This window comes from Abramis brama (genome assembly GCF_963993115.1).
Source record: "Abramis brama genome assembly, chromosome: 4".
NCBI classification, from domain to species: Eukaryota; Metazoa; Chordata; class Actinopteri; order Cypriniformes; family Leuciscidae; genus Abramis; species Abramis brama.
This window is the reverse complement of record NC_139966.1, coordinates 5744439-5770763: the sequence shown is the minus strand read 5'-3', so window position 1 is coordinate 5770763 and position 26325 is coordinate 5744439. Positions and strand designations below refer to the sequence as shown.

The following is a 26325-nucleotide window of genomic DNA, read 5'->3' as shown; positions in this document are numbered from 1 at the left end:
GGTTTTAAAAAAAATGGGTTTCATGGCCTTATTTCAGTGACAATTGTTTTTGTTTTTTCACAAACCACGCATAAATGTCATTATCTCAAAACTACAAACTTTTACATACATGCTGCTGATATATTATTGTAGCAGAGTTTGTGCTAAATACAGTGTAATCAGACTTTAGCCATGAAAATGTCACAAGTAACAGAAATAAGCACAAACGTCAGCGCATGTCAGAACACCTCCAGGGCCCAGAAAACACCTCAGACCCCAGAGGGTTAATCAAAACGCCTTTAATAATGCCAGTCAGCATGACCTGAAGTTATTCAGGAATTTAAAAATTTAATCCAACTGCATTCAATTAAGCATTAGTCAAGGTGTTTCCATCACCATATATGTTGTCAACTTCAGAATACTCAGTGTAAGATGTTGATGTAAACACAATTTTAGGACAAAGTGTGATTATTTTGAATACAGCAGAAGTGCAGTTTTATCATTATTTTTGTAATGGGAACTGCAGACCAGGTTACAAATTACAGATAGGTTTTATTAAGACTTTATGAAAAACATGATCACTTAGTCTTTGCTGTCTTTCTCCTCTTTTTTTAAAGTCTCACCTGCAAAAGACAGTCCAGCCACTCTTCCCGATTACACAGAGGCCAGTAGCAGACTAAAGGACATATTAAAACAGGAGTGTGAGCGGATATTGGTTGGTAATTCACAGACGGGTGAAAAGAAATACCTGAATGATATTTACACTGATTTATACGTGGTGGAGAATGAGACTGGAGGAAGAGTGAACGAGCACGAGGTGAGACAGATTGGATCAAATGGCAACCGACCGACTGCCAAAGAGAAGCCAATCAAGTGTAATGACATGTTTAAACGAAACACAAAGGTGCTGACGATGGGGATTGCAGGAGTCGGAAAAACTGTCTCTGTCAATAAATTCATCCTTGACTGGGTTGAAGGAAATAAAAATCAGGATATAGCCTTCATTTTTCCTCTGCCATTCCGTGAGCTAAACCTGATTACAGGGAACTGCAGTCTCATGGAACTGCTTCATGAATACTTCTTTAGTGAGGATAAAGAACTGCCTTCTCTTCCTAAAGGTGACGGTAAGGTCTTGTTCATTTTTGATGGACTGGATGAATGTCGCTTCGAATTGAACTTTATAGATGGTGGCATATTTGATGTTCACGAAAAAACAACAGTGAGTAAGATAGTTACAAGTCTTATAAAGAGAAACCTGGTTCCCTCTGCTCTCATCTGGATCACATCCAGACCAGCAGCAGCCAGTCTGATTCCCCGAGGATACATTAATCAGATGACAGAGGTGCGAGGATTTAACGATGAGCAAAAGGAGCAATACTTCACCAAAAACAGTCCTGAGGTTGCTGGGAACATCATCAGTCACATCAAGAAATCCAGGAGTCTGTACATCATGTGCCATATCCCCGTCTTCTGCTGGATCTCTCTCACTGTTCTTCTGCCTCTATTGGCTCCAGAGAGCAATGACAAAACTCCCACAACTCTCACAGGGATGTACATAAACTTCTTAATTTCTCAGCAGCAACAGATGAAAGAAAAATACTGTGAGCCCAAACCTTTTGATCAGATTATTCTGAAGCTTGGGAAACTGGCCTTTCAACAGCTGGAGAAAGGAAACCTGATTTTCTACAAAGAAGATCTTGAGAAGTGTGGACTAGATGTCAGTGAAGGTTCAGTGTACTCTGGGTTATGCACTCGAATGTTTCAGGAGGAAAGGGCTTTTTCAGACACACACGTTTACAGCTTCGTACACCTCAGCGTACAGGAATGCCTCGCTGCTCTCTATGTGTTATTTGTTAACAAAGACAAGAATGCAAACCCATTTTTCCCATTCTGGAAAAAAATGACACAGAAACTCTCCACAAAGCCACTGTTTCAGCTTCATAAGGCTGCAGTCGACAAGGCTTTAGAAAGCGACAACGGACACCTGGACCTTTTCCTCCGGTTCCTCCTGGGTCTCTCACTGGAGTCCAATCAGACTGACCTGAAGGAACTACTGCCAGGACTGAAACTCAAAACAGAGAACGTTAAAGACACTGTTGACTATATCAAAAAGAAAATAGGGAAGGAGAAATCAGTAGAAAGGACCATCAATCTCTTCCACTGCCTGAGTGAACTAAAAGATGACTTTGTGGAGGACATCCAGAAGACTCTGAGCTCAGGAAAACTTTCAGTACAGAATCTCTCCTCTGCTCAATGGTCTGGTCTGGTGTTTGTGCTTCTCATGTCAGAAGAGACTCAAGAGAAGTTTGAACTGCAGAAATACAGAAGATCTGGTGAAGCTGTGATGAGACTGCTGCCAGTGATCAAAAACACCAGAAAAGCACTGTAAGAGGCTTCTTTACTATCATTTATATACACTGTTAGTCATTTTAATTGGGCTTAATCTTACATGGGTGACTTGTTGGCAAAAACTAAATACAAATAAATGTATCAATGTGTGATGATATTAAATGCAAATGTCAGGCAAAACTCAGGAACCTTTTAACCATTTTATTATTCTTTATTTTATCAAAAATTAAAGAAATTATAAAAATGTTTTATAAAATTTTTTTTTTTTGTCCTCCACACAGGCTACATAGCTGTAATCTTACTGCTCAGTGTTGTGAGAGTTTGTCTTTAGCTCTACAATCCTCAAACTGCTTTCTGAGAGAGCTGGACCTGAGTAACAATGACCTGAAGGATTCTGGAGTGAAGCTTCTTTCTGACGGACTGAAGAGCCCAGACTGTCAGCTGGAGATACTGAGGTAAATGTTTTTTAAATAATTAAGAAAATACTATCACAATGAAGGATTTTGAAGAGACAAAATCAACATTTGCAGGACTGTGATTTTGTTTCCGTATTTATAAAGATGTCCATATTTTCTGAGTTGAGAAGTAAGACCCATGTGGACTGAATAAGTCTGAGAAAAATATTGTTTGGTGTGGGGACTGTTTGAAGTTTGAAATAGAAAATTGGCCTTAACCTGTGAACCTTCACCCCCCGCCACCTGACATGGCCTGGAGAATACATATAAACAGGGGTGCACATAAGTGGTGCGCAGGTGCGCATGCGCTACCCAATTAAACAATGCGTACCAGATGAATTGCCGCAACCCTCATTTGCGTACCTAAGATTTGGGGATAGATAGGTGCAGGGCCGCTGGAAGAGGTTTTAGGTTGGGGGTGTGGATTTTTTTTTTTTTTTTTTTTTGGGCGTCACCACTTTTGAATAAGAAACAATATCAAGACTATAAAACTCGTCAAAAAACGCGCCCACTCCAACCACCTGACTGCACATTATATTTTTGACTTAATTGATTCTGCTTTTATTCTAAATGCAATGGACCGGTCAATGGGACATAAATGAATCCTTAAAGGATGGGACTTTATGGGACATTTGCACAAAAAGAATAAATAACTTACCGTAGCCTATTTTATAAGTCGCTCCGGAGACGCATATCAGTCAAAAAATGCGCCACGAGGAAGAAAAAAACATATATAGCCTAAGTCGCACTGGACTAAGTTGCATTTTTTTAGAAATTTATTTCACAAAAAAAAAGAACAAGTTATAGACAGTTTTCGCTACGGACGTGAGCGCTCTAAAGTGGCACTAAAAGAATGTTTTAAAACTTTCACAGAGACCTCAAACTGAAAGCACAAAGCCTGTCTTTAAATTTAATTTCGTTTTGTATTAATTGTATCTTAATTTTTATCGATGTTTCGTCAACAAATTGTCTGGATTTAATAAGAAGTAGCTAAATATAGGCTATTAGAAAATAGATAATCAGGACACGGAGGTGCTGGCGAACCTGGAGCTCGTCTCATAAATGAACCGAAACTCAGCGTAGGCCTATAAGGTAGCCTATTGCTTCACAGACCTGAGACATATAGATAGCTTTAAATGTCTACTTTTAAGCAGAACAATTCAAAACGAAAGAAAACAGACTGCGCTGCTTATGTAGGCTAATTCGTATGAAATGTGCATTTCTCTCTGGCGCTGCGAAGATTGCGATTGTCATTTCTTTGGTTTTCAGAGTTAGAAAAGCAGATATTTGCACATTTAATTTCCAGAGCTTGAAACAGTTATGTTATTTTGAAAATTACAAGGTTTTAAAGATCAGACATTCTGTTGCACTTCTTCTCTTAATTTTCAGTTGAAATTAAAGTTCATGTGAATCATGTCACATGACATTATCCATGCATCCCTCTAATTTGTTCCTCCGGTGAGGTGGGTTAAGGAAAAAATGCATTTGAAAATGTGAGGACCAAGCAACAACCCCAGGTTCTCCCCTGAGAACAAGACCAAAAATGTTATGTGCACCCCTGCATATAAATCATATATTGTTGCAATTGTGTGTTTGTCTCCAAAATGTCTTTATCTGCATGTTACAGCGATCTGAACGAATGTTCATAATTCATATTAAATTATCAACTCCTTTTTTTATTTACTTTTATTTTTTTATTAACTGGCACAAATTAAGACCCATTAGACGTCCAGAGAGGAGGAGCTGGATATCATTTGACTCTGCAGTGAGTACCACTTGGCATGGTTTGCTTCCGATAGCACTGAAGAAGATAGTAGTGCCATCTAGTGGCTGTGTACTGGACATCCTTAGCATCTCATTCATGGTTCAAAATAATACCACATGTCAAATAATGTCATTATTTAATAATGTAATAATGATTATTTGAAACAATGTTTTTTTGTTTTTTTTACCAGTTGGCTGGCAATTCTAGCAATAAATGTTTGAGCCAATGGGATATGGCTTAGTATGAGTTTTGAATTTTGAAGATTGTTGTCACTGTGACACCTGTCTTGGACTTTGTTTTGCCTTCTGTGTTTGTGCACCATGTGTTTTCTTGTAAATCAGTTTCACCTGTTACCTGTCATCATCCTTATCAGTCATCACTCACCGTGTGCACCTGTTGTCACTTAGTCTCCTCATTTGTCAGTGTATATAGTCTCCCTGGTTTCAGTTCTTCCTGGTCGGTTCTACGTCTTTACTGCTTGCTATGTTTGGTACGTATCTTGTTCATATATAATAAGTAGAGTTTGATCGTTATCCATCTTCTTCATCTTCCTGGTCTTCCTGAACGTGCCTCACGCAGCCAAAGTGTGACAAATAGTTGGTTGGCCACCGCCTCGCTGCCTAAGCCCTCAGTGGAGATGGTCGCCGCTACTCGCCCTCTACACGCTAGTGGAATGGTGGGCTCACTGAGGGGCTTCCAGTCCTCAGCACCATCATGGACTGTGGATGCCTGGAATCCTACTCCAGCCACCATGTCCAGGATTCCACATTGGCCCATCAATCCATCAATAGCTCATGAACAGTTCACCCCTTGGCTTCTACCTTCTTCATCTCCACTGTGGCCCATCAGTTCACCAGTTCACTCGCCCTCTACAAAGCAAGTGGAATGGTGGGCTCGCTGAGGGGCTTCCAGGGACGAGACAATTGTGAGGGACAATAAACTGCCAAGTTTACAAAACAATGGGACGAGACAATTGTGATGTAATTATATAAATATACATTCTAACATGCACATTTTTCATTTACAAGCAAGTAGCTCATGATCCTGTTTTCAGTGTTTCAGATTGGCTTGATTCACAGTAAATCAGTAGTCTTAAACTCAGCTCCTGGAAGACCACTGTCCTGCAGAGTTTAGTCTACTAATCCTAAAGACTTAGCAGGATTAGATGTGTTTAATTAGAGTGGAGCTAAACTCTGCAGGGCAGTGGCCTTACAGGAGCTGAGTTTGAGTCCACTGCAAGTGATTTTGGGCCACTCATAACATGGAATTTAATATGCAACATGCACCAAATATTTTCCCAATTTTGTAATGAGAAATGTTTTTAAATATTCTCAACAATTAAGAAGTATTAAGCTGTGTCAATAATGTTTTTATTGTCATTAGCTCCCTGCATTTTTCTGCTAAAATAAAATATTTAATTATTTTAGTTTATAATTTATTAACAAATAGAATTCATTGCAAAGTAATGCATTTGAACACTGCAAATAATATATATTTTATGCACACTTTCACTCTTATTTGTATGTCTAATATGCTGAAAATACTTGTTGAAAATGTTGTCATATTCAGTTACACATTACATCAATTATATTTTTAATTAGTCACCAGACATTTCTATTTAAGTTTTTTTTTTTTTTTTCACAAAGTTACAAATAAATGACACCTAATGAATGGCTGAAATAGATATAAATGTAATATAAAGTCATGTGGACTATTGCTGTGTCTCTGTAGGTTGTCTGGCTGTATGGTGACAGAGGAAGGCTGTGGTTATGTGTCTTCAGCTCTGAGTTCAAACCCCTCAAACCTGAGAGAGCTGGATCTGAGCTACAATCACCCAGGAGATTCAGGAGTCAAGCTGCTCACTGAAAAACTGGAGGATCCAAACTGCACACTGGACAAACTCAAGTATGTGAAGCAGGAAGAGTTTTGATTAAACAACTAAAAACAGCATTAAAATCTTCACGTATTACAAACCAGTTTAGCTGTATTTCTTTCATACCTCTATAAAATTTATTATTGATAATTAACAGAGGTTTAGCTGTAGTTATACTAATGAATGCTTCATTCTGATTGTTTGATGAACTTTCTAAGGTGTGTAATTATTTTCCAGTAAACACACACCTTAATTAGTTCCAGTCATGTCTTGACCACATTACAGTTCCATATCACTTTGTCAAATGATTTCAGTTATTTCAGCCATCATTTTACTTACAACAGCTAAAAAACAAGCCACTGACACTGACCAAGACAAAGACACTGACCAAACAAATAAATATAGCAAACAATAATATAAAAATGACAAACCATTTCAATGATTTCCCCACAAAATTACATTTTATTATCTATCGAAAGTATGCTCTTTTCACACTGGATCTGATCAGCTTCACACAAAGGAGGCTTATTTGTTCTTAACCCAATGGTAACTTTCATCTAGGTTGCACAAGTGTAGATGGACTTTACAGGATAATCAATTCACCATAGGTGCATGTGTATATATATCCAGGTTTATGAATGGGGTTTATGTGTGTGTGTGTGTGTGTGTGTAACTACAATAGAAAGAGAATAAATATATAAATTAACTCACGTCTCAAGTGGTATCCAAAGACATTATTTACATGAACAGTTTACATACGCTTTTGAAGAAATTCTTAGGTTAAATGTTACAAATGAATTAAACCATGAAATCTTATACCAACACTACCACCTTGTGGTGAGAAATGGTACATATATTCAAACCCAGAACTGAGGTAATTTACATAAACTCCATGTGAATCAAGTCACCTTTATTTATATAGCACTTTTTACAATACAGACTGTCTCAGGCAAAGACTTTACATGCAGTGTTTGCCTAACAATCATGTCCTTTTGTGGAGCCCACAGGGAGAAAATGAAGCACACATTTGGGAGCCCATTGTGGGCCCTGACACCAGCATGAAAGGCAGGGCACATTTGAACCCCCATTTTGGGATCTAGGTGAGGCTTTGTGGGACAGACCAAAGTGCAGGCTGAGTCTGTGTCTCCCAAATCCCATCTGTGGCCCACTGGGGGCCAACAGTATTTACAATGAGCATGCATGCTTAATAAGCAAAAATAGTTTGTTCTTACAAATAATATCCCAGCTGAAAATGTGGGCCAATGGGCCCCATCCTAGCTTACCATTTTAGGTTCCCAGAATGTTAGTTCTTGGTTCCCAGAATGTAATTTTTGGGGCACTGGAAAAGTTTTGACATTCCCTGACAGTTGCTTATAAAAACATTAATTGCTAAAGTCTCAAATGTGCTAAATGTGAGTGACATGTATGTACATGTTTGTATTTTGGACAAAATAAAGTTTATGCGTGGTTATTGAAAATAAATAAATAAATAAATAAGTCATTAAAATAAGGCCACAAAACACATACTAAAATAAAAGACCTTGATGTAAATACTGGACTTCTGTAATTACAAAATCCTGAGCTGTAAAAGTAAAAATATATTTGTGCTCATTTGAATGTGACCTATGACATCCGTTGACATGAAATTAATCTAAATTCAAATGATCTCATAGATGTGGCTGTTGTGGTTCACGGTCATAGTGGCAACAGCTGCTGTAGTAAATGTGGATATTCTTTTTACATTTACCCAGTTTAAAACCATATTACCAATCGAACTGATATATTAATTATAATACTAAACATGAAATGGCAAAAACATTGGATTCACAAGATACATAATATGTGGTACATTGGCATTCTTAAAGAACTTTCATTGACTTGAATCAGGGTGAAAGGAAGGGAGTAGAGTCATTGTTTTTGCATAGATAAGCGAGGAAAGAAGTTTGGATAAGGCTGTTTTATGCTCTTTCTCTAAGATATTCTCTCCAGATTAGTGGGTTTTATTGTAGGGTGTTTGATCTCATCTTTTGTCTTAGCAGGAAACCCCATGATGAATTCATGTCAAAAGTGCGAGTGGTAAATAAGGTTTCCTTTTTCAGAGTCATATATTTATTGAGCAGGTCTCATTTGATCACTAGATTCTTCACTACCACAGTGATCTGGTAGTGGAATTTAGACTTTGTCTGGATGTATTAAAGGTAAGGTAGCAATATAACTGTAACGGTCCCCAGCTGGAGTGCCCTGGAGAGCCACCAGAGGGCACTCCACATAAGACTATGATCACTTCTTATCTTCTTACTTATCACCTTGTTTCACTCATACCATAAATACCTGGTTTTCACATTCACTCAGTGCGAAGTCTTGTTTTACTGTTGTGAACTTTACTAAGCGTTTATTCCCGTGGACTGTCTGTTTGTTTTTGACCTTGCCCGTTTCTGGATTTCTCCCTGTCTGCTGCCTGCCTGCGTTACCACTGCCTTGATCTCTGTCTCTGATTGTTTGCTGCCTGCCTTGACCTTTTGCCTGGTATTACTACGATTTAGCCCTGCCTGCCTTGACCTTTTGCCTGGTATTACTACGATTTAGCCCTGTCTTCACTGCTGTATCTGCTGGTTCTGACCATTGCTTGTTTGATTACTCTGATCAATAAATCACACTGCATATGGATCTCTCTGACTTGGATGCTTCGTAACAATAACTAGTATATTTACCACCGGTATGCATAAGATTAAACACATAATTAAACATAGAAATACAGAATTTTGTAATTACAATTATAAAATTGTCTAAATTACTTGTTTTAATTGCAAATCATTAATGCAAACCTAAGGTTTCAATCAGGTCAATTAGAGAATGAAATTTACAGAAACAGAGTTTTAAAATCTGTAGTTTAGCTTTTGCCAAGTCTCACTCGATGCAGGTCTGACTGGGAATTGTGTGGTTGATTGATAGAATCATAAGATTTCTGTCTTATTGAATGTGTGCAGTTTTAGTTAAGTATGAGATGGGCTGTTGGTGACACTTTTGTTATGGACAGCTTATTGTTTACATTTTACTGTCATTGTCACAGTAATCTCACTTTATGCATGTGGATTATAAAGAAAGTTTGATTAATGCAGGACCTCAACTGATCTTAAATCAATGTTTTAACTGTCCTGGGCTGTGTTACCTGATAACGATGGATCTTAGCACTTACAAGTATTTTCTACGAGCGACTTTACAAACGTTCGTGTTCATTTCACGTGCGTTTCACAAAAATGCACTTAGCACGATGGCACGCAGATGTGCTTTAAGTGCTGCTTAATAGTCACTGTCTGTATGTCAAGTGCTGAAATGTCACCTTGTAGAATGGCTCATAATTGTAGCACAAGCTTGTATTTTGAAATGTTTAGACTAATTGTTTTCATCTGATGTGCATTTTCTACTAGGCCAATCATCTATAAAAGCACAAACCTACGGGTGGAGACACCAACAAAATGGCTGAACCAAAAAAAAATATATATACATTTTTCAAAAAGAGGAGATTAACCCTCTGGGGTCTAAGGTGTTTTTGGGGTCCTTGAGATTTTCTGACATGCCCTGACATTTGTGCTTTTTTCAGTTGCTTATAAACATATTAATGGCAAAGGTGTAATTACACTCTATTTAGCACAAACAGGGCTACCATAATATGTGAGCAACATGTATGTGCATGTTTGTATTTTTGAGAGAATAATGTTTATGCATGGTTATTGAAAAAACTAAAAACTAAAGTTTCTGAAATAAGGCCACAAAACACATACTAAATATGTGTCCACAAGACTTTTGACTAATGGATGTTGTCGCCTAGAGTTTTTTCTTCAAAATGATCTGAAAATCATCCTGCCTAATCATTCAGATAAAACAATACATTGATTTAAATTTTGCAAGACACATTCTGTTTGGAAAGGCAATATGCGAGTGGGCGTCAACGATCCAACACCATCATGCATATTGAGTAGTTCACACCTGAGGAGACAATGGGGCCCGCATACTTAATGAGCCATTCATTCAGGTGTGTCACTGAGCCACAAGAAAGAATGCAAGAGCAATATATATATATATATATATATATATATATATATATATATATATATATATATATACATACATATACATATACATATATATTCTACTAAATTGGTTCACAGTTGGAAGCATCTCAGTTTTCAGTTTTGGAATATGTATCCTCTCCCCAAATTTGTCACTAATAAAACACAATACAAATTATTTAAAGAAAAGGCTTATGTTTATATTATATATTAAAAAGGTTACAATTACAACAACAATTTAAAGTGTAATCTTTCTTTGTAAAAACTAAAGTATACATTTTATCATACATATTTCAAAGTTAAGGATTCATTACTTGAATATAGCCTATACATTGGAACAAACACATAATAACATATTAGTTGATGACTTTATTTTTGACAAAACATACTATATTTAACATATGAGCAAAAATTGGCAAACAAAAGCTTATTTGAGGTGGCAGATATTTTACAGTAAAAATTTATAATCTATCCAAAACACGAAATGTTGTCTTTCATATGTCTGTAACATAGGTCTTTCGTTTTTATTATAAGGAATATAAATGTTAATTTGCAGTTTAATACATTGCTTATACAAATTCATTTTATTTCAACATATTTCAGTCGATTTTTACTCATCTCAGTATAGCAATACAGTTTGCTAAAAGCGGATCATTCATTCACACACAGAAACGCGATTCAAATTTAAACCGTCTTTTTGCGAGTTGTGGTAAACAGCGCACATCTCTGCCATTCATTCATTCACACACAGAAACGCGATTCACTTGAGAATGAAAAAACTACAGTAGTCCATCCGTTGCTCCTCGAAATACCAGCATTTCTGAGGTACATTTTCCATTATTATTATTATTACGATAGTATTATTCCTCACAGCGCTGCGAGACGGTGTAAACAGCAATGATCTGACTAAACTTGATGTGTTTTCTCAAGCTGATATGGGGGCGTTCACAGTTTGCATGAATTGCCTCAGTCATTTGCGTTTGAATAGCGCGCGCTCTCCGTGGGCGGGGTCATATTAAAAATAATGAGCTGAGATGAGAACGACTGACATCTCTCTCTTTTCATATATATTACATAAACTGAGAATATATATTTTTTAATATAAATTACTTCATTTAAAAGAAGAGAATTCAAGCTTCATGCCTGTGTGTCTGTTTGACTGAGTATTCGCTGAGTTATTGTTCATTTTCGGACGTGTTTCAGAATTGACTTCACTGACAGAGAGCAGAACTCACATCATGTTTATTTTAATTTATTTGGCAAAAAGCACAACACTTTGTTTTTATTGTGAGTATACACAAAAATAATACACACTTAACGGGATCGATTGATGTATGAAACTGGTTTGTAAAATCAAAGTCAACAGAGTATTTGGAGTCTCGTTTGAACTGATAAGAAAAAAAGCGAGCCTATCGCACCGGCGCGATAGCCGACCTCAGGGGGTTAATGTAATTTTAGAGGAGGTGGAGCTATACAAACTTTTTTTCCCCAGCAGGTTTAGGGGCAGTCATACAAATAAACACAAATAAAATACCTGGGAGGATATTGCTACAAACTGACTTCAACTAGGGGCATTAAAAGATCAGGGAAGGAGGTCAGGAATAAGTGGCAGGACTGTGCCAGCCTTGCTAAAAGGAAAAGGGCCCTGCAGTGAACAACATTTAATAAAACAGGTGGTGGGACCAATGAGTCCCCCCTTCTCACAGCAGAGGAAGAAAAGGCCTTGTCAATACTTGGTACAAGTGCTTCAGATGACATTTGTGGTGGTATTGACATCCATGGAGGAGTAGGGGTACTCAAACTCAGCCTGAGTCAGGTCCTTCATCCTTAGAGGAACTATTGGTTTCATCAGCACCTACCATCCCTAGTCCTCCAAACAACCCTCCCAGGCCTCAGCCTCCATCTTCTGTAGTCCAGACTGCAGCTACAACACCTCAGCAGTTTGAGGATGTTTTCATTTGTAGTCAGGACATATGACAGTGTCCTTACGTTAACAGGGAGGAAGATGAAGAGGAGGAGGATGAAGATGAAATCAAGAAAAGCCCAATACATGGCTGGTTTTTGTGCACATCAGCAAGTCATTGATTTTTCGTTGATTTTTTTTTTTTTAGTTCATTCCTATATTTTCCCAGTCTTTGAAGCATATTAAATATAGATTTTTTGTTCATTCATTTAATTTAGATTTTAATTATTAGATTAAATTATTTCTATTTTATTGTCTCCCTTTTTAATTATTTTATTTATACATTTATTTAAACAAAAAACGTGTAACTTTATTAACACTGTCTTCTTACTTGTATTTTTTGAAAATTTTGTGTGATGGTAGGTTTAGTGTAAGGGGAGAGAATATACAGTTTGTACAGTAAAAACCATTACGTCTATGATTGATTGTGTCATTGTGTGTGTTTTCTAGTGTGGATCAAAGAGGAGAGATCAGGATAACAACAGGAGTACGAAAATGTATGTCTACACACACTTGCACACACACACACACACACACACTTGCACACTCACACACAAACACACACATCTGGTACTGTTCGGTATGTGCTACTGTATATTCATGGAAAAAAGGACTACTGTCAAGTAAGAAAAAAGAAAATATGAGCAAATAATCAAACTTCAAGTAACAGCACAAATAAATAGAACAGAGCAAAGATACATATATTAAATTTATATTATATGATATTAAATAAAAAGGTGATATTAAATAAAATGATATTAAATAAAAAGGTGTTCCCTTTCAGTTCGGTTATGTTCAACATAGTCAGACGTACCATACTGATTGGGATCACACTTAGTGTATTAAAACTTTGAGTATCGATAAAAAGAGTCAATGCACATTGGCGTGTGAGATTTGCATCTTGCGTTCTGCCCCGCAGCGCGGGTATAAACACGGAAGCGGATGCACGCACCATTTGTTGCTCGCTTCAGAGCCGATCGGTCTTCATGTCAATGTCTCTGAAGTTGATTCTTTCAATGAGCGAGTATGTCAGTGGCTTCTTCTAGAAGGCTCTCCCAGTGCTGGTGGTTCTACAGTGCGAGTACAGCAGCAATAGCGAGCATCTTAGCTCTTAACTGCTGTTTTAACAGCATTCTCTTTGTGTGTTTGTTTTGACGGTTGTATAGAGGGCGAAGAAGTGAGTGCTTCACTGGTACAGGCTGTACCATCCCCTGTCAGTGTTGCTGCGGTCATTCCCCTGTGTGCCCCGGCACTGGTGAGAGTCCCATTTCCTGAAAGAGCAATCTTTTTCAAGATGCCATTCCACCCGTGCGTTTCTGGATTCGGTCGTTCCCTATCCCCAGCTGACGGTCACAATAGATGTATCTTGTGTTTGGGCATTCAGCACGCTGAAGCAGCTTTTGTGGATGGTTCATGTTCTCATTGCGGGAACTATCTCGGTGTTGAGATCGAGACTCGCCTTCATCCGTGAAGCTGGAGTCCCCATTCACATGCCCCGCTCTAGCGCCCCTTCTGGCCCACCCCAGAAGTGAGCTACTGTGCCGTGTAGGATGGGTGATCTGAGGATCACAGTGAGGGCTTCGCCCCCTGGTAGCCAGTCCCCGTGGGCCTTTCACTCCTCTGTCACACCGCAGCCGGAGCTCCCTACTGAACGTGCTAGTCCCTCTGTAGTGGACCGACCAGCTGTTTCGTTCAGGGCTCCTCCTGAGGATAGGATGTGGATCGCTACATCGGATGGGGAGCTGGACTCTGGAGATGATAACTTGGCTGTGCTACCTCGTTCTGGGAGAGTAAATGCTGAAGACTATATCCAGAAATGTCAGCTATGCTGAAATGGGCCGCCAAGACGGTCGGGCTCCGAACCGTCTCGGATGGATGATTGGTTTCTCGGGGCAGGCCGTGCTGGTCCTTAGCCCGCCGCCCCAGTACCATTCTTTCCCGAAGTGCAAGAGGAGGTTACTAGGTCGTGGACGGCACCTTTTTATGCCAGGAACCGCCTTAGCACCTCCTCCCCTCTCACTACTCTTGACAGAGGAACGGCAAAGGGTTACGAGGCTATCACTCCAGTTGAGCCGTCTGTCATGAAGCATCTGTGTCCGGCGACTGCTACTTCCTGGAAGGGTGATCCTCGTCTCCCCTCTAAGGCCTGTAAGTTCTCATCCATTCTCACGGGCAAGGCTTACAAAGCCTGTGGGCAAGCCGCTTCCTTCCTGCATGCCATGGTATTGCTGCAGGTCCACCAGGCCAAAGCACTCATGGACATGCATGAGGGTAATCCAGACCGTGAGCTCATGGGTGAGCTCCACACTGCAACCGACCTCGCTCTCCAGGGCACAAAAGTTGCGTCTTGTGCGGTCGGTCTGGTGAGGTCCAGGAGCGCAATCTCTGGCTCAACCTGGCCGATATGAGGGAGAACGACAAGTCTCAGTTCCTGGACTCCCCCATTTCTCAGGCTGGGCTCTTCGGTGACATGGTGGAGAACTACACCCAACAGTTCTTCGCCTCCCAGAAGCAGATGGAGACGATCTGGCACATCCTGCCCCGGCAGCCCGCTGCTGCCTCCACCCGACTGCCGGTGGCAGATCCTCTGCCTGCTCATCACAGAGGGCGTCCCCCTGCCACCACTCCCGCTAGGCCACAGCAGTAGCCTTCACCCAGGCCTCAGTGTGGAGCCGGCCGCAGGCAGACCGCCCAGCCCGTCACCCAAGGATGGAGGAACGAGCTCTTCGGGACATGGTGACCACACCACTCTTTCCCCCAGAAGAGGGCTGGGTGGAGAATCTTTGTTTTGTTTCTGCTTTTGTTCCACCCACTTTTTTAAAGAAAAGGCAAATTCCTCTATTCCTGGGTCCCAAGAGGGCCAGACTGGCTGTGTGCAACCCTGTAAATCCTTGCCACCCCCAGCCCACTCTTGTATCGCCAGCTGGTGCAGTTCAAGGACCAGAGTACGCCTTCTCATGCACCCACTGCTGATCTGTGGAGACAGGTAAGTGTTGCACCGCTCACTCAGACCCCTCTTCGGGCCACCCCCGAGCCTTCCGAGTCGTGTCCCCGTCATCCACCTCACTGCCCCACCTTGGTCTGTGGTGCCTCTGGTCCCCCTGCCCCGGCTCGTGGAAGCCTTGAAAGTGCATCCCAACCAGTCCAGCTGGCTCCTCCGCATCAGACTCGGCTATACGGTTCAGTTCGGCCGGCGTCCACCAAGTTTAGCGGTGTTCGTTACACTTCGGTGCTCAGCGAAGGTGCCCCTGTCTTGCGCGGAGATCACAGTCCTACTGGCGAAGGATGCGATAGATCCGATCCCTCCAGCCGATATGAAATCCATTCTACAGCCCGTACTTCATTGTACCCAAGAAAGGCGGTGTCTTACAGCCTATCTTGGACCTGCGAGTCTTGAATCGGGCTCTTTACAAGCTTCCGTTGAAGATGCTAATACAGAAACACATTTTCTAATGTATCCGTCCCTGAGATGTATTTACAGTGATCGACCTGAAGGACGTGTAATTTCATGTCTCCATCCTCCCGCGACACAGGCCATTCCTGCGCTTTGTGTTCGAGGGTCGAGCATATCAGTACAAAATCCAACCCTTCGGGCAGGACCTGTCGCACCGCGTCTTTATGAAGGTCGCGGAGGTGTCCATTGCTACCATGAGAGAGCGTGGTGTTCGTATCCTCAACTATCTCGCCGACTGGCTGATACAAGCTCAGTCTCGGAAGCAGTTGTGCGAGCACAGGGACTTGCTGCTCCAGCATGTCAGTCAGTTGGGTCTTCGGGTCAATGTCCAGACCTCTGGAAACTCCATGTCTGGTCCCTGGAAGGGATGCGGATGTTCTGGGTGATCTACCACAAGCTGTCGTAGACTCCATCACTTCTGCGAGAGCACCCTCTACGAGGAATGCTTACGTCCTGAAGTGGAACCTGTTCGTTGAGTGGTCCCCGAAGATGTTTGATCAGTACTGTGCTTTCCTTCCTGCAAGATGGGTTGGAGAGCTGTCTCCCTCCACCCTCAAAGTGTATGTTGCCTATTGCCGCACATCACGATGCAGTTGATCTAGTATAATGATTCTGTTACACATGCGTGTCTTTCTCATCTGTTTATGTTCACTTAAGGTATAACTGACTGTGTTTGCTAGGGTACTTGCCAAGATGGGCATTTTGATGTTGTGTGAATTTGTCCGTTCAAGCGCAAGACTTGAAAGAGAACTCAGTATTTAAGCGCTGTTTGAGATGTGCAAGTCTCTTTAACCTCTTGCGCTTAAATGTTTAAATTGGCAAGGCTTAAATAATAAATGACTGCTCATATTAGAGCATATGACACTTGCATTGAACAATTTACAAAGAGGAAAATTTTTTCCATGTTTTTGATCATCGCTGTTGTAACGTATTGGGAAGCCAGTATGATAATCCATTGACTGACACAAACTCTGTCTGTCTGTTTTACGTGGTGTTATTCTCAACAAACCATATCATAGATGCGTTGTCATATGTGAGATGAACAGCAATGCAAGGACCGCGGGTGGAGAACTGTACGATTTGATTTTTTTTTTACAGAGAACTGTTACACCCCATTGCACAGACCAGTTGACTAGTTGACTTTAATGTTCTACCATGATGCTCTAAGTCGCTGATCATGTGAACAAAATGGCCACCTTTCAGAAGACTTTCAGACTGTTTTGACTTAGTGTGCTTTATATTTCTAAATGCTACATTAAAAGATCAGGCAGATTCATAATTTCTGATTCTAATGTATTTTCTCTCCATCAGATTTCCATCAGCTCACTCTGGATCTGAACACAGCACATAAATGCCTCCATCTATCTGAGAAGAACAGAGAGATTACTGGCACTGGCACAGATCAGTCGTATCCTGATCATCCAGACAGATTTGATTATTATGAGCAGGTGTTGTGTAGAGAGAGTGTGTGTGGACGCTGTTACTGGGAGATTGAGAGGAGTGGGATTGATGACGTGTGTATATCAGTGTCATATAAGAGCATCAGCAGGAAGGGACGGGGTTTTAAGTGTCGGTTTGGATATAATGATCAGTCCTGGAGTTTGTCAATTTCTCTCTTTGGTTACTCATTCATACACAATAACATTAAGACTGAACTCCCTGTAAAGCCCATCAGTCGTAGAATAGGAGTGTGTGTGGATTACAGTGCAGGAACTCTGTCCTTCTACAGCGTCAACAGAGACACAATGAGCCTCATACACACAGTCCAGACCACATTCACTCAGCCGCTCTATCCTGGGTTTTATGTTTATTCTGGATCAGTGAAACTGTGTTGATGAATGAGAATATAGTTAATGATAGTTAATAAGTTAATGATAAATGCTGGTTAAGGAGTTTGTAAAGCCATGATACAATGTCATCCTTTCATTAAGTGATGAGTATTTAACAGTGATGAAGCAGTCTATCGCGTGCTGTCGAGTGCACGTGAATGTGCCGATTATATTCAATTTGATGTGCATGTATGTGTGATCCTCATATTAACAGCTGAAAAACTTGCTATGAACGCAATGTTTCTGATTATGTGCTGTTCATTTAAATCACTTCATAATCATAATTATAATGTTTTGATGAATGTTTGAATGTTTTACCATTTCTGACCACTGGGTGGCGGTGTTGCATAATAATTTAGTTGCTTGTATATTGATTTCTTTATTTTATTCTAGAATTGAACTTTATTTGAGAGATTTGTAGCTTTATGGAAATAATGTTTGTGTAATAATAATAAATAACTCAAGACATTTGTTAATATATATCTTTATTCCTTTCCCTTTGTAGACCACACACATCTAAACACACTATTAAGCTGTAAAACCTGTGTACTGCAGTGTTGTGTACAGCCAAAGATTGTCAGCAAACCTCCTTTGCCTGGAACTGATCAAATCCAGTGTTTTCTGATCGACACCCCATTGAGGAAAGCTAGATATAAACCATCACCTATTACAGTCCAACCTTTTCAGGCCTACTATTGAACAGAGAATCTACCCATAATAATACTTTGAGCTGCTTGATAAATCAGTGACTGTCACAGACTGGCTTGACTAGATAATCAACAGGAAGATAAACATCAGGGATAAACCCTAGCACGAAATATAGATAAATTCCCTACTCCATGCCATGCGGGAGTCAAACATGTTCTATCTAGTTAGTGGATGTGCGAAAGTTAGTTTGGCAGCTTTTCTGTAGGATTGAAAATAATCCAAGATATTTTAAATGAACAAAGATATTTGCTTTACTGTTTCCACCCCCTCTTTCTACCACAAGGACCATTTGGAGTTCCTAAAGGCACAGAGGTTTCTGATAGTGATATAGGCCTGTAGGCCAACATGTTTGTACTTTGGGGGTCTATGAATTGTCACACATTTAGTACAGTGGTGGAAATGTAATTATCTGATTGGTCAGTTTGAATGTCTCACATCTCTTAGCAGGGTTCTCAAGTTTTATCAAAAGCTTGGAGTGAGATCACATGCGGTTAGGGGAGGAGCCCTAATGGTGGGCCCCAGGGTGTGGGCCAGTTGGGAGTGGGTCTTAGCCTCCATCCAACAGGCCCGCCCCGCTACCCTAAATAATTGTCTTGGCGGGCAGTGTTTACAACCTTTGCTGTGTAATGTGTATGATAATAAACAGCGTTCTTTTAACTCAGTTTCCTAATTTTAATTATGACAGATCATGTGGAGACATTGGTGACAGTAGTTGTATCAGCATGATATGATATATTACACTCATTTTGATAGACAGTGACAGAAATCCTGCTTAGTGATTATATTTGACATATTGCGTTAAGATACTTATCTTAAATTGTTTTTTGAATTGATAAAAATTTACAGCCCTTTTTAATTCATCCTTTAAGTCATTCCATAAGTTCACACCTCTTCGAGTGACACATTGGCTCCTGAGGGTAGTGCGAACACACTGCACCTTAAAATTAAGCGTTCCCCGCAAATTATATCCGCCTTCTCTGTTGGTGAATAATTGTTGGATGTTGCTAGGAAGTTGGTTAGCTCTAGCTTTAAATACAATTAAAAGCACTTTTAGTTTTATTAAATCTTCAAGTTTAAGAAGGTTAGATTTTATAAACAGTGTGTTAGTATGGTCCCTGTACTCAACGTTGTGCACTATCCTAATAGCTTTTTTTTGTAGTTTAAATACAGTCTCTAGATGGCTACTGTAGGTATTTCCCCAAATCTCCGTGCAATAACTGAGGTAAGGTAGTATGAGCGAATAGTACAAGATAAGGAGAGCTTGTTGGTCCAATAGATATATTCCCATAATAGCAATATTTTTTGCTAATTTAGTACATATGCTGTTTATTTGTGGTAGAGATGCGCGGATGGGCTATTATTTCATCCGCAACCGCATCACAAAACTCATCATCCGTCCGCCATCCATCCACACCAACGTTTTTGACCAATTTTCAAAACCGCACCCGCCCGCCATCCGCTGATTGCTGTATACATAATATTTTTCATTTGATTGGTTCAACCGCCCGCCACCCGCCCGAATTGAATTAAAATATTATTTTTCGTCACGTCATCCGCCCGATCCGCTGTTTATCCGCGGAGTCCGTGGCTGTAACCGCCAACCGCGCATCTCTAATTTGTGGTCTCCAGCTAATATTGTGTCTAAGAATCACTCCTAGGAATTTATACTCTTTTACTCTTTCTATTTCAACTTTGTTAATTTTGATTTGAAACTGTACATCCTCCTTACGTTTACCAAATAACATCACTTTTGTTTTCATTTAATGATAATTTGTTTTGATTGAACCATTGTTTAAGTTTCTCTAACTCCGCTGTGATTTCATTCACAATTAGCTGAAGATTTTTGCCTGAGTATAAGATTGTGGTGTCGTCGGCAAATAATATAAATTTAAGTTTAGACGATACATAGCACAGATCATTAATGTACAACAGGAACAATATTGGTCCCAATACCGAACCTTGAGGGACTCCACAATTGATACTCCTCCATCTTGACCTTTGCTCACCTACCTGTACAAATTGCTGTCTATCAGTTAAGTAAGACTTCACCCAGTTATATGCAAGACCCCTTATCCCATTTTGTTGTAGTTTCTGTAAAAGCATTTCATGGTCTATAGTATCGAACGCTTTTTGGAGATCAATGAATATACCCACCGAGTACACTTTGCTGTCAATTTTGTCACTTATATATTCTATTAGATCAATCAATGCATGAGCAGTTGACCTATTTTTTCTAAAACCGTATTGACTATCGTGAAGTAAGCTATGGCTACTAATAAAGTCATTCAGGCGTGCAACAAAAAGTTTTTCCAATATTTTTGATAATTGAGAAAGTATAGAAATAGGTCGATAGTTTGTGAACTGATGACTATCCCCGTTTTTATAAATTGGAATGACCTTTACGATTTTCATGAGCTGAGGAACTTCTCCATTTAGAAAAGATGTGTTTCAGATATAGGTTAGAGGTGTTGCTATATTACATATTACTTTCTTAATTATGGCCATATCAAGGTCGTTCCAATCTGTGGCCTTTTTATTTTTACAATCATTGACTATTTTGATGATTTCATTCTCATTTGTTGCAGTCAGAAACATTGAGTGTACAATTTTATTTGTGTAGCCAGCGTAATTATGATCTGTGGTGGCAATCTTTGATGCCAGTTGTGGGCCGATGTTAACAAAAAAATCATTAAATGCGTTAACAAGTTTATCCATATTTGTTATTTTTGATCATCTTTAATCATGTAATCAGGAAATGTGGCATATTTATAATCTTTATTAATTACATTATTCAATACTCCCCAGAGACCTTTCATATTATTTTCATTTCTCTCAATCAGATTTCTGTAGTACAGTTTCTTACAAGTTTTTATAATACTTAATTTATTTTTGTACTTTTTATATTTTACTTCCGATTCTTTCGTCCTTTTCCGTATAAAAGTTTTATATAAGTTTTTTTTTTTTTTTGCACGCATTTAACAATCCCTTTGTCATCCATGGACTTGTTTTATTCATCTGCGTATATGTATACGTTTTTATAGGGCAGTGTTGATCATATAAGTTATTAAATGTATTAACAAAACTACAATATGCTTTGTTTACATCATTTTCTCCAAGAACATCATCCCAATTTTGTTTGGACAGGCTTTGGTTAAGAGTATTTATTGACTGATCAGATCTTAGTCTGATTTTCTTTGTTATTGTTTTACTTATCTTTTTCGTATTTATTCTTTTTTCATAGGATATAAAAATTGGTAAGTGATCGCTGATATCATTAACCAGCAATCCACTTGATATATTAGTATTCTGAATATTTGTGAATATGTTATCGATTAAGGTAGCGCAGTGTGCAGTAATCCTTGTGGGACGCGTAATTGTTGGATATAAAGAAAGACTGTACATAGCGTCTATGAATTTTCCAGTGGGTCTATGTAATTTTGCTTTTAATAAATCTATGTTAAAATCCCCACATATAATTAGATCTTTATGATTCCTATTTGTAAATAACCTTTCCATGTGATCAATAAACACTTCCATGTCTGCACCCGGAGCTTTGTAAATACAGGATATAAGCATTTTTTTCATTTTTTCAATAATTTTCTCGTGACACATTCAAACACATGATCTATTTCCATAGTCATACAATCAACCTTCTGAGCTTTCAATTGTTTTTGCACATAAAGTGCAACCCCCCCACCAGATTTATGGTGTCTGTTTTGATTGTACATTTGATAGTCATCAAGTTTAAAATTCCCATATTTGTTTTCATTTATCCATGTCTCTGATAATGCAACAATATTGAATTTGACATCTAGCTTGTTCAAATATTCTTTAACATACTCAAAGTTTGCGTATAAGCTGCGGCAGTTTAGGTGCATTATTGACATACGATCTGCCTTATTTAATGTTTTAATTTGTTCATCGCGATAATATTTACAGTTATGAGAGATAGAATTAAAAAAATGTATATCAGGATCCACATTATTTAGCATATTCATTGGTTTGTGCTCACCATTTGAAAATATTTCTAACTCTGACTCCAGAATATCACCTGTATCCTCATTGTCAGATGAGGACGAGTCGTTAGTTAGAATGTCTGTCATGGTGAATGAAAGTTTGGTTATCTGTTACCTTATCTGTACTGATCCAGTTCATAGCATTCCTTAATCAGCAGAACTTTAGCTTGTTCAGGAGATCCATTCAATTTGATGAACACCCTGCAATTGGATGTCCATGTTGGATGATTTTGTTTTCTTTGCAAAATTGCCATGCTTGTCTGGCGATGTCAGAGTTTTTCTTTGTCAAATGTTCATTGATGTACACATTTGTCCATTTCAGGTTTCTTCCTTGCTTGAGTAGTGCGATTTTTTGTTTCCTAGTTGCGAATCTCAGTATTATGCTTGGTTTGAGTTGTTTGTCCTTGCGAGGCAGCGGGTGGCAGGCCTCAATGTCCTTACTGTCCAAGACAATCCCTTTGCTGTTCATGAACCGTATCACTTGTTGCTCCACAGACTCCAAGTCTTGGTCAGTTGGCTCACCTCCGCCTGACCCCACTGCTCTGGCATAGGAGCGCGGCTTAACATCCAGGCCCGATATGATAAGGTCATTCATTCGGGTGTATTGCTCCAAATCCGCCAGTCGGTTTTCCAAGGTAATTATTTTTTGTTTTTTTTCATTGTTTTGTTTTTTTAATTCTTTCACTTCAAGCATCAATTCCATTATGGATTCCATTATGGATTTTCTGCATCTCAGCTGTCAAGGTGTTCAGAGATATTTTTATGTTTTCCAATTCCTCCTCCATTATTGCGTTATTGGTTTTCCTCGGCATATCTCCGCATCGGGAGTATTGTACCCGGGATGACAGCGTTGTTGTTGTTATTGTTGTTGTTATTACAGCCACCTATGTAGAAGGTACCGTAGTAGCGCGAAGATCAACAGATAGCAGCAGAGTAGTATGAGTTGTGCCAGTGATGAGTTGGAAAGTTATCAGTGTCCGTGTTATATCCACATTAAAAATCCACAGGGAAATGAAAATAATAATGTCCAAGCAAATGTAGAAGAGAGGCACGGTAGACGCTACACAAACAAGCAAACAAACAAACAAACAAACACAAACAAACAAAACAAAAGTGGCAGCGAGGCGCACGCAGCGTACAACGTACTCACACCGGAAACGGAAAGGAATGCATTCATTAAATGCATAGCTAAACAGATGTGTTTTGAGTCTTGATTTTGAAAGTGACTACTGTAGGAGCACATCTGATCTCCTCTGGAAGCTGGTTCCAGCTGCGGCTGGCATAATAGCTGTAAGCAGACTCGCCATGCTTTGAGTGAACCCTTGGTATTTCTAGCTGATATGATCCTAGTGATCTGAGTGACCTGTTGGGTTTATATTCAGTGAGCATATCTGCAATGTATTGAGGTCCTAGGCCATTGAATGATTTATATACCAGTAATAATACTTTAAAATCAATCCTAAATTTAACTGGGAGCCAGTGTAAAGACCTGAGGACTGGTGTGATATGTTCATATTTTCTGGTTCTGCTCAGCGTTCTGTATGAGCTGCAACTGTCTTATGGTCTTTTTGGGAAGGCCAGTGAGGAGTCCATTACAATAATCCACCCTGCTGGTGATGAAAGCATGAACAAGTTTCTCTAAGTCTTGTCTGGAAACAAAGCATCTAATTCTTGCAATATTTTTCAGATGATAGTATGCTGATTTACTTATTGCTTTGACATGACTACTGAAACTAAGGTCTGACTCTAGTGTCACACCAAGATTCCTGACTTGATTTTTAGTTGTTTGACCCCTAGAGTGAAAGTATGCGTTCACCTTGAGAACTTCATCTTTGTTTCCAAACGCAATGACTTCAGTTTTGTCTTTGTTTAACTGAAGAAAGTTTTGGCACATCCAACTGTTGACTTCATCAGTGCATTGGCACAGGGAGTCAATGGGGCTGTAATCGTTAGGCGATAGGGCTAAGTAGATCTGTGTGTCGTCTGCATAGCTGTGGTAAGCAATTTGGTTCTTTCTCATTATTTGGCTCATTGGGAGCATATACAGGTTGAACAGGAGTGGCGCAAGAATTGAGCCTTGAGGGACTCCGCATGTCATGGATGTCCACTCAGACTTAAGATCTCCTATACTCACATAATAACCTCTCCCATCTAAGTATGACCTGAACCATTTTAGGACTATCCCAGAAAGCCCCACCCAGTTTTCCAGCCTGTCAAGAAGTATGTTATGATCGACAGTGTCAAATGCAGCACTGAGGTCGAGTAGTACCAGCAGCACTGACAATTTGCCTGAATCAGTATTTAAGCGAATATCGTTTATTATCTTTACGAGCGCTGTCTCTGTGCTGTGGTGCGGTAGGAAACCAGATTGAAAATTGTCAAAGTATCCATTCGAGCATAAGAATTTGTTCAGCTGATTGAAGACAACTTTTTCAATGATCTTGCCTATGAAAGGAAGATTTGAAATCGGCCTATAGTTGCTTAATATGGTCTTATCCAGATTGTTCTTTTTCAGGAGGGGCTTGACAACTGCAGTTTTCAGGGAGTTTGGAAAACTCCCAGAGAGAAGTGAAGCATTTACCACTTCTAGAAGATCTGCTTCTAAACAGTTTAACACACTTTTGAAAAATGATGTGGGAAGTGTGTCAAGAGCGCCAAGAGCGCAGGTTGATGTTTTAAGGTGCTGTACGGTTTCTTCCAAAATTTTGCCATCAATTTCTTTGAAATCAGACATAGTAACTACTTTCTCAGGTGGTCTGATCTGTCTGACCCCAGCGCAACTCAAGGATGTGCTGATCACCTTTCTTATATTATTGATTTTCTCAGAGAAGAAAGAAGCAAACTCACTGCACTTGTTGTCTGAGAGCATTTCACTGGGAATCTGGCTTGGGGGGTTTGTCAGTCTCTCTACAGTAGCAAAAAGAGTGCGTGTGTTGTTTAAATGGCTGTTTATAATATTTGAGAAGAAAGTCTGTCTAGCTTTGCCTAGTTCCATATTGAAAGCATGAAGGCTTTGTAGATGTTATAATGGACTACAAGTTTTGTCTTCCGCCACAAATATTTTGTATTGGTACCAATACAAAATATTTTCTTTATTTGACAAGTGGTAATTGCTGTCTCAAATCCTCTTTACGAACTTAGACGTAACTTTATTGTAATGCTACTGTGCCCATTCAACCTGATCAGTTAATTTAGAACACTAGAGTGATACACGGGTTACAGAAGGATATGCTAAACATGTTGCATGAGGTGCAAGTAACAATAAGAGGAGAAGATGACATGACTCACCATGTTTGTTGACTGATCCTACTCACCTAAGTTGTTTAATGGACTCGTAAAAGGTGCGAGCGCGTGAGAGAAAAATAAATAAATAAAGAGCGCACGGATGGCACGCTAACAGGCTAGCGAATTACTAGTGTGTTGTGCTAGCAATAACGATTTAGATTGAAGTTAGCGATGTCAGATTAATATGTGATGTTGAGTAAGTTATATTTAGCAGTATAAACAACAAGGAATGATAGTAAATAATGATTCACAACAGAAAGATATATGAAGCTTACAGACGCACATCAACACAACAGCAACAGAAGCAACGAGGCAGACAGGAGCATTCGATCAGCGAACCCAATCACAGCTTCATTTCATAACCCAAATAACATTTGATTGATTGATTGATTGATTTTATTTAAAAGGGACCATGTGCAATTAAAAACATAAATGTAAACATTTGATGCATTACACCAGAGTCAGCCTTAGGCTAATTTGCATCTGCAGTCCCCGTTTTTTAGGAGTGAAACTACTTCAGATCTTTTTCTTTTTGTCCTGCAGCTGTGAATCTGTGTGAATCAGTGAAGGACAATGGCG

The 26325-nt window shown here is 39.5% G+C and overlaps 1 protein-coding gene across 1 annotated transcript in view; it reads left to right on the top strand.

Annotated features, from left to right (window-relative positions):
* Positions 1–18213, top strand: part of LOC311081512 (NACHT, LRR and PYD domains-containing protein 12-like) — a 52139-nt gene extending 33926 nt beyond the window's left edge. Inside the window, exons 3-7 of the mRNA XM_084112064.1 lie at positions 597–2364; positions 2610–2783; positions 6280–6453; positions 12905–12951; positions 17220–18213. Coding sequence (XP_083968190.1) covers positions 597–2364; positions 2610–2783; positions 6280–6453; positions 12905–12951; positions 17220–17743 — 2687 coding nt within the window. The 3' untranslated portion in view covers positions 17744–18213. The remainder of the gene's footprint in view (positions 1–596; positions 2365–2609; positions 2784–6279; positions 6454–12904; positions 12952–17219) is intronic.
* The last annotated feature ends 8112 nt before the right edge of the window (positions 18214–26325 follow it).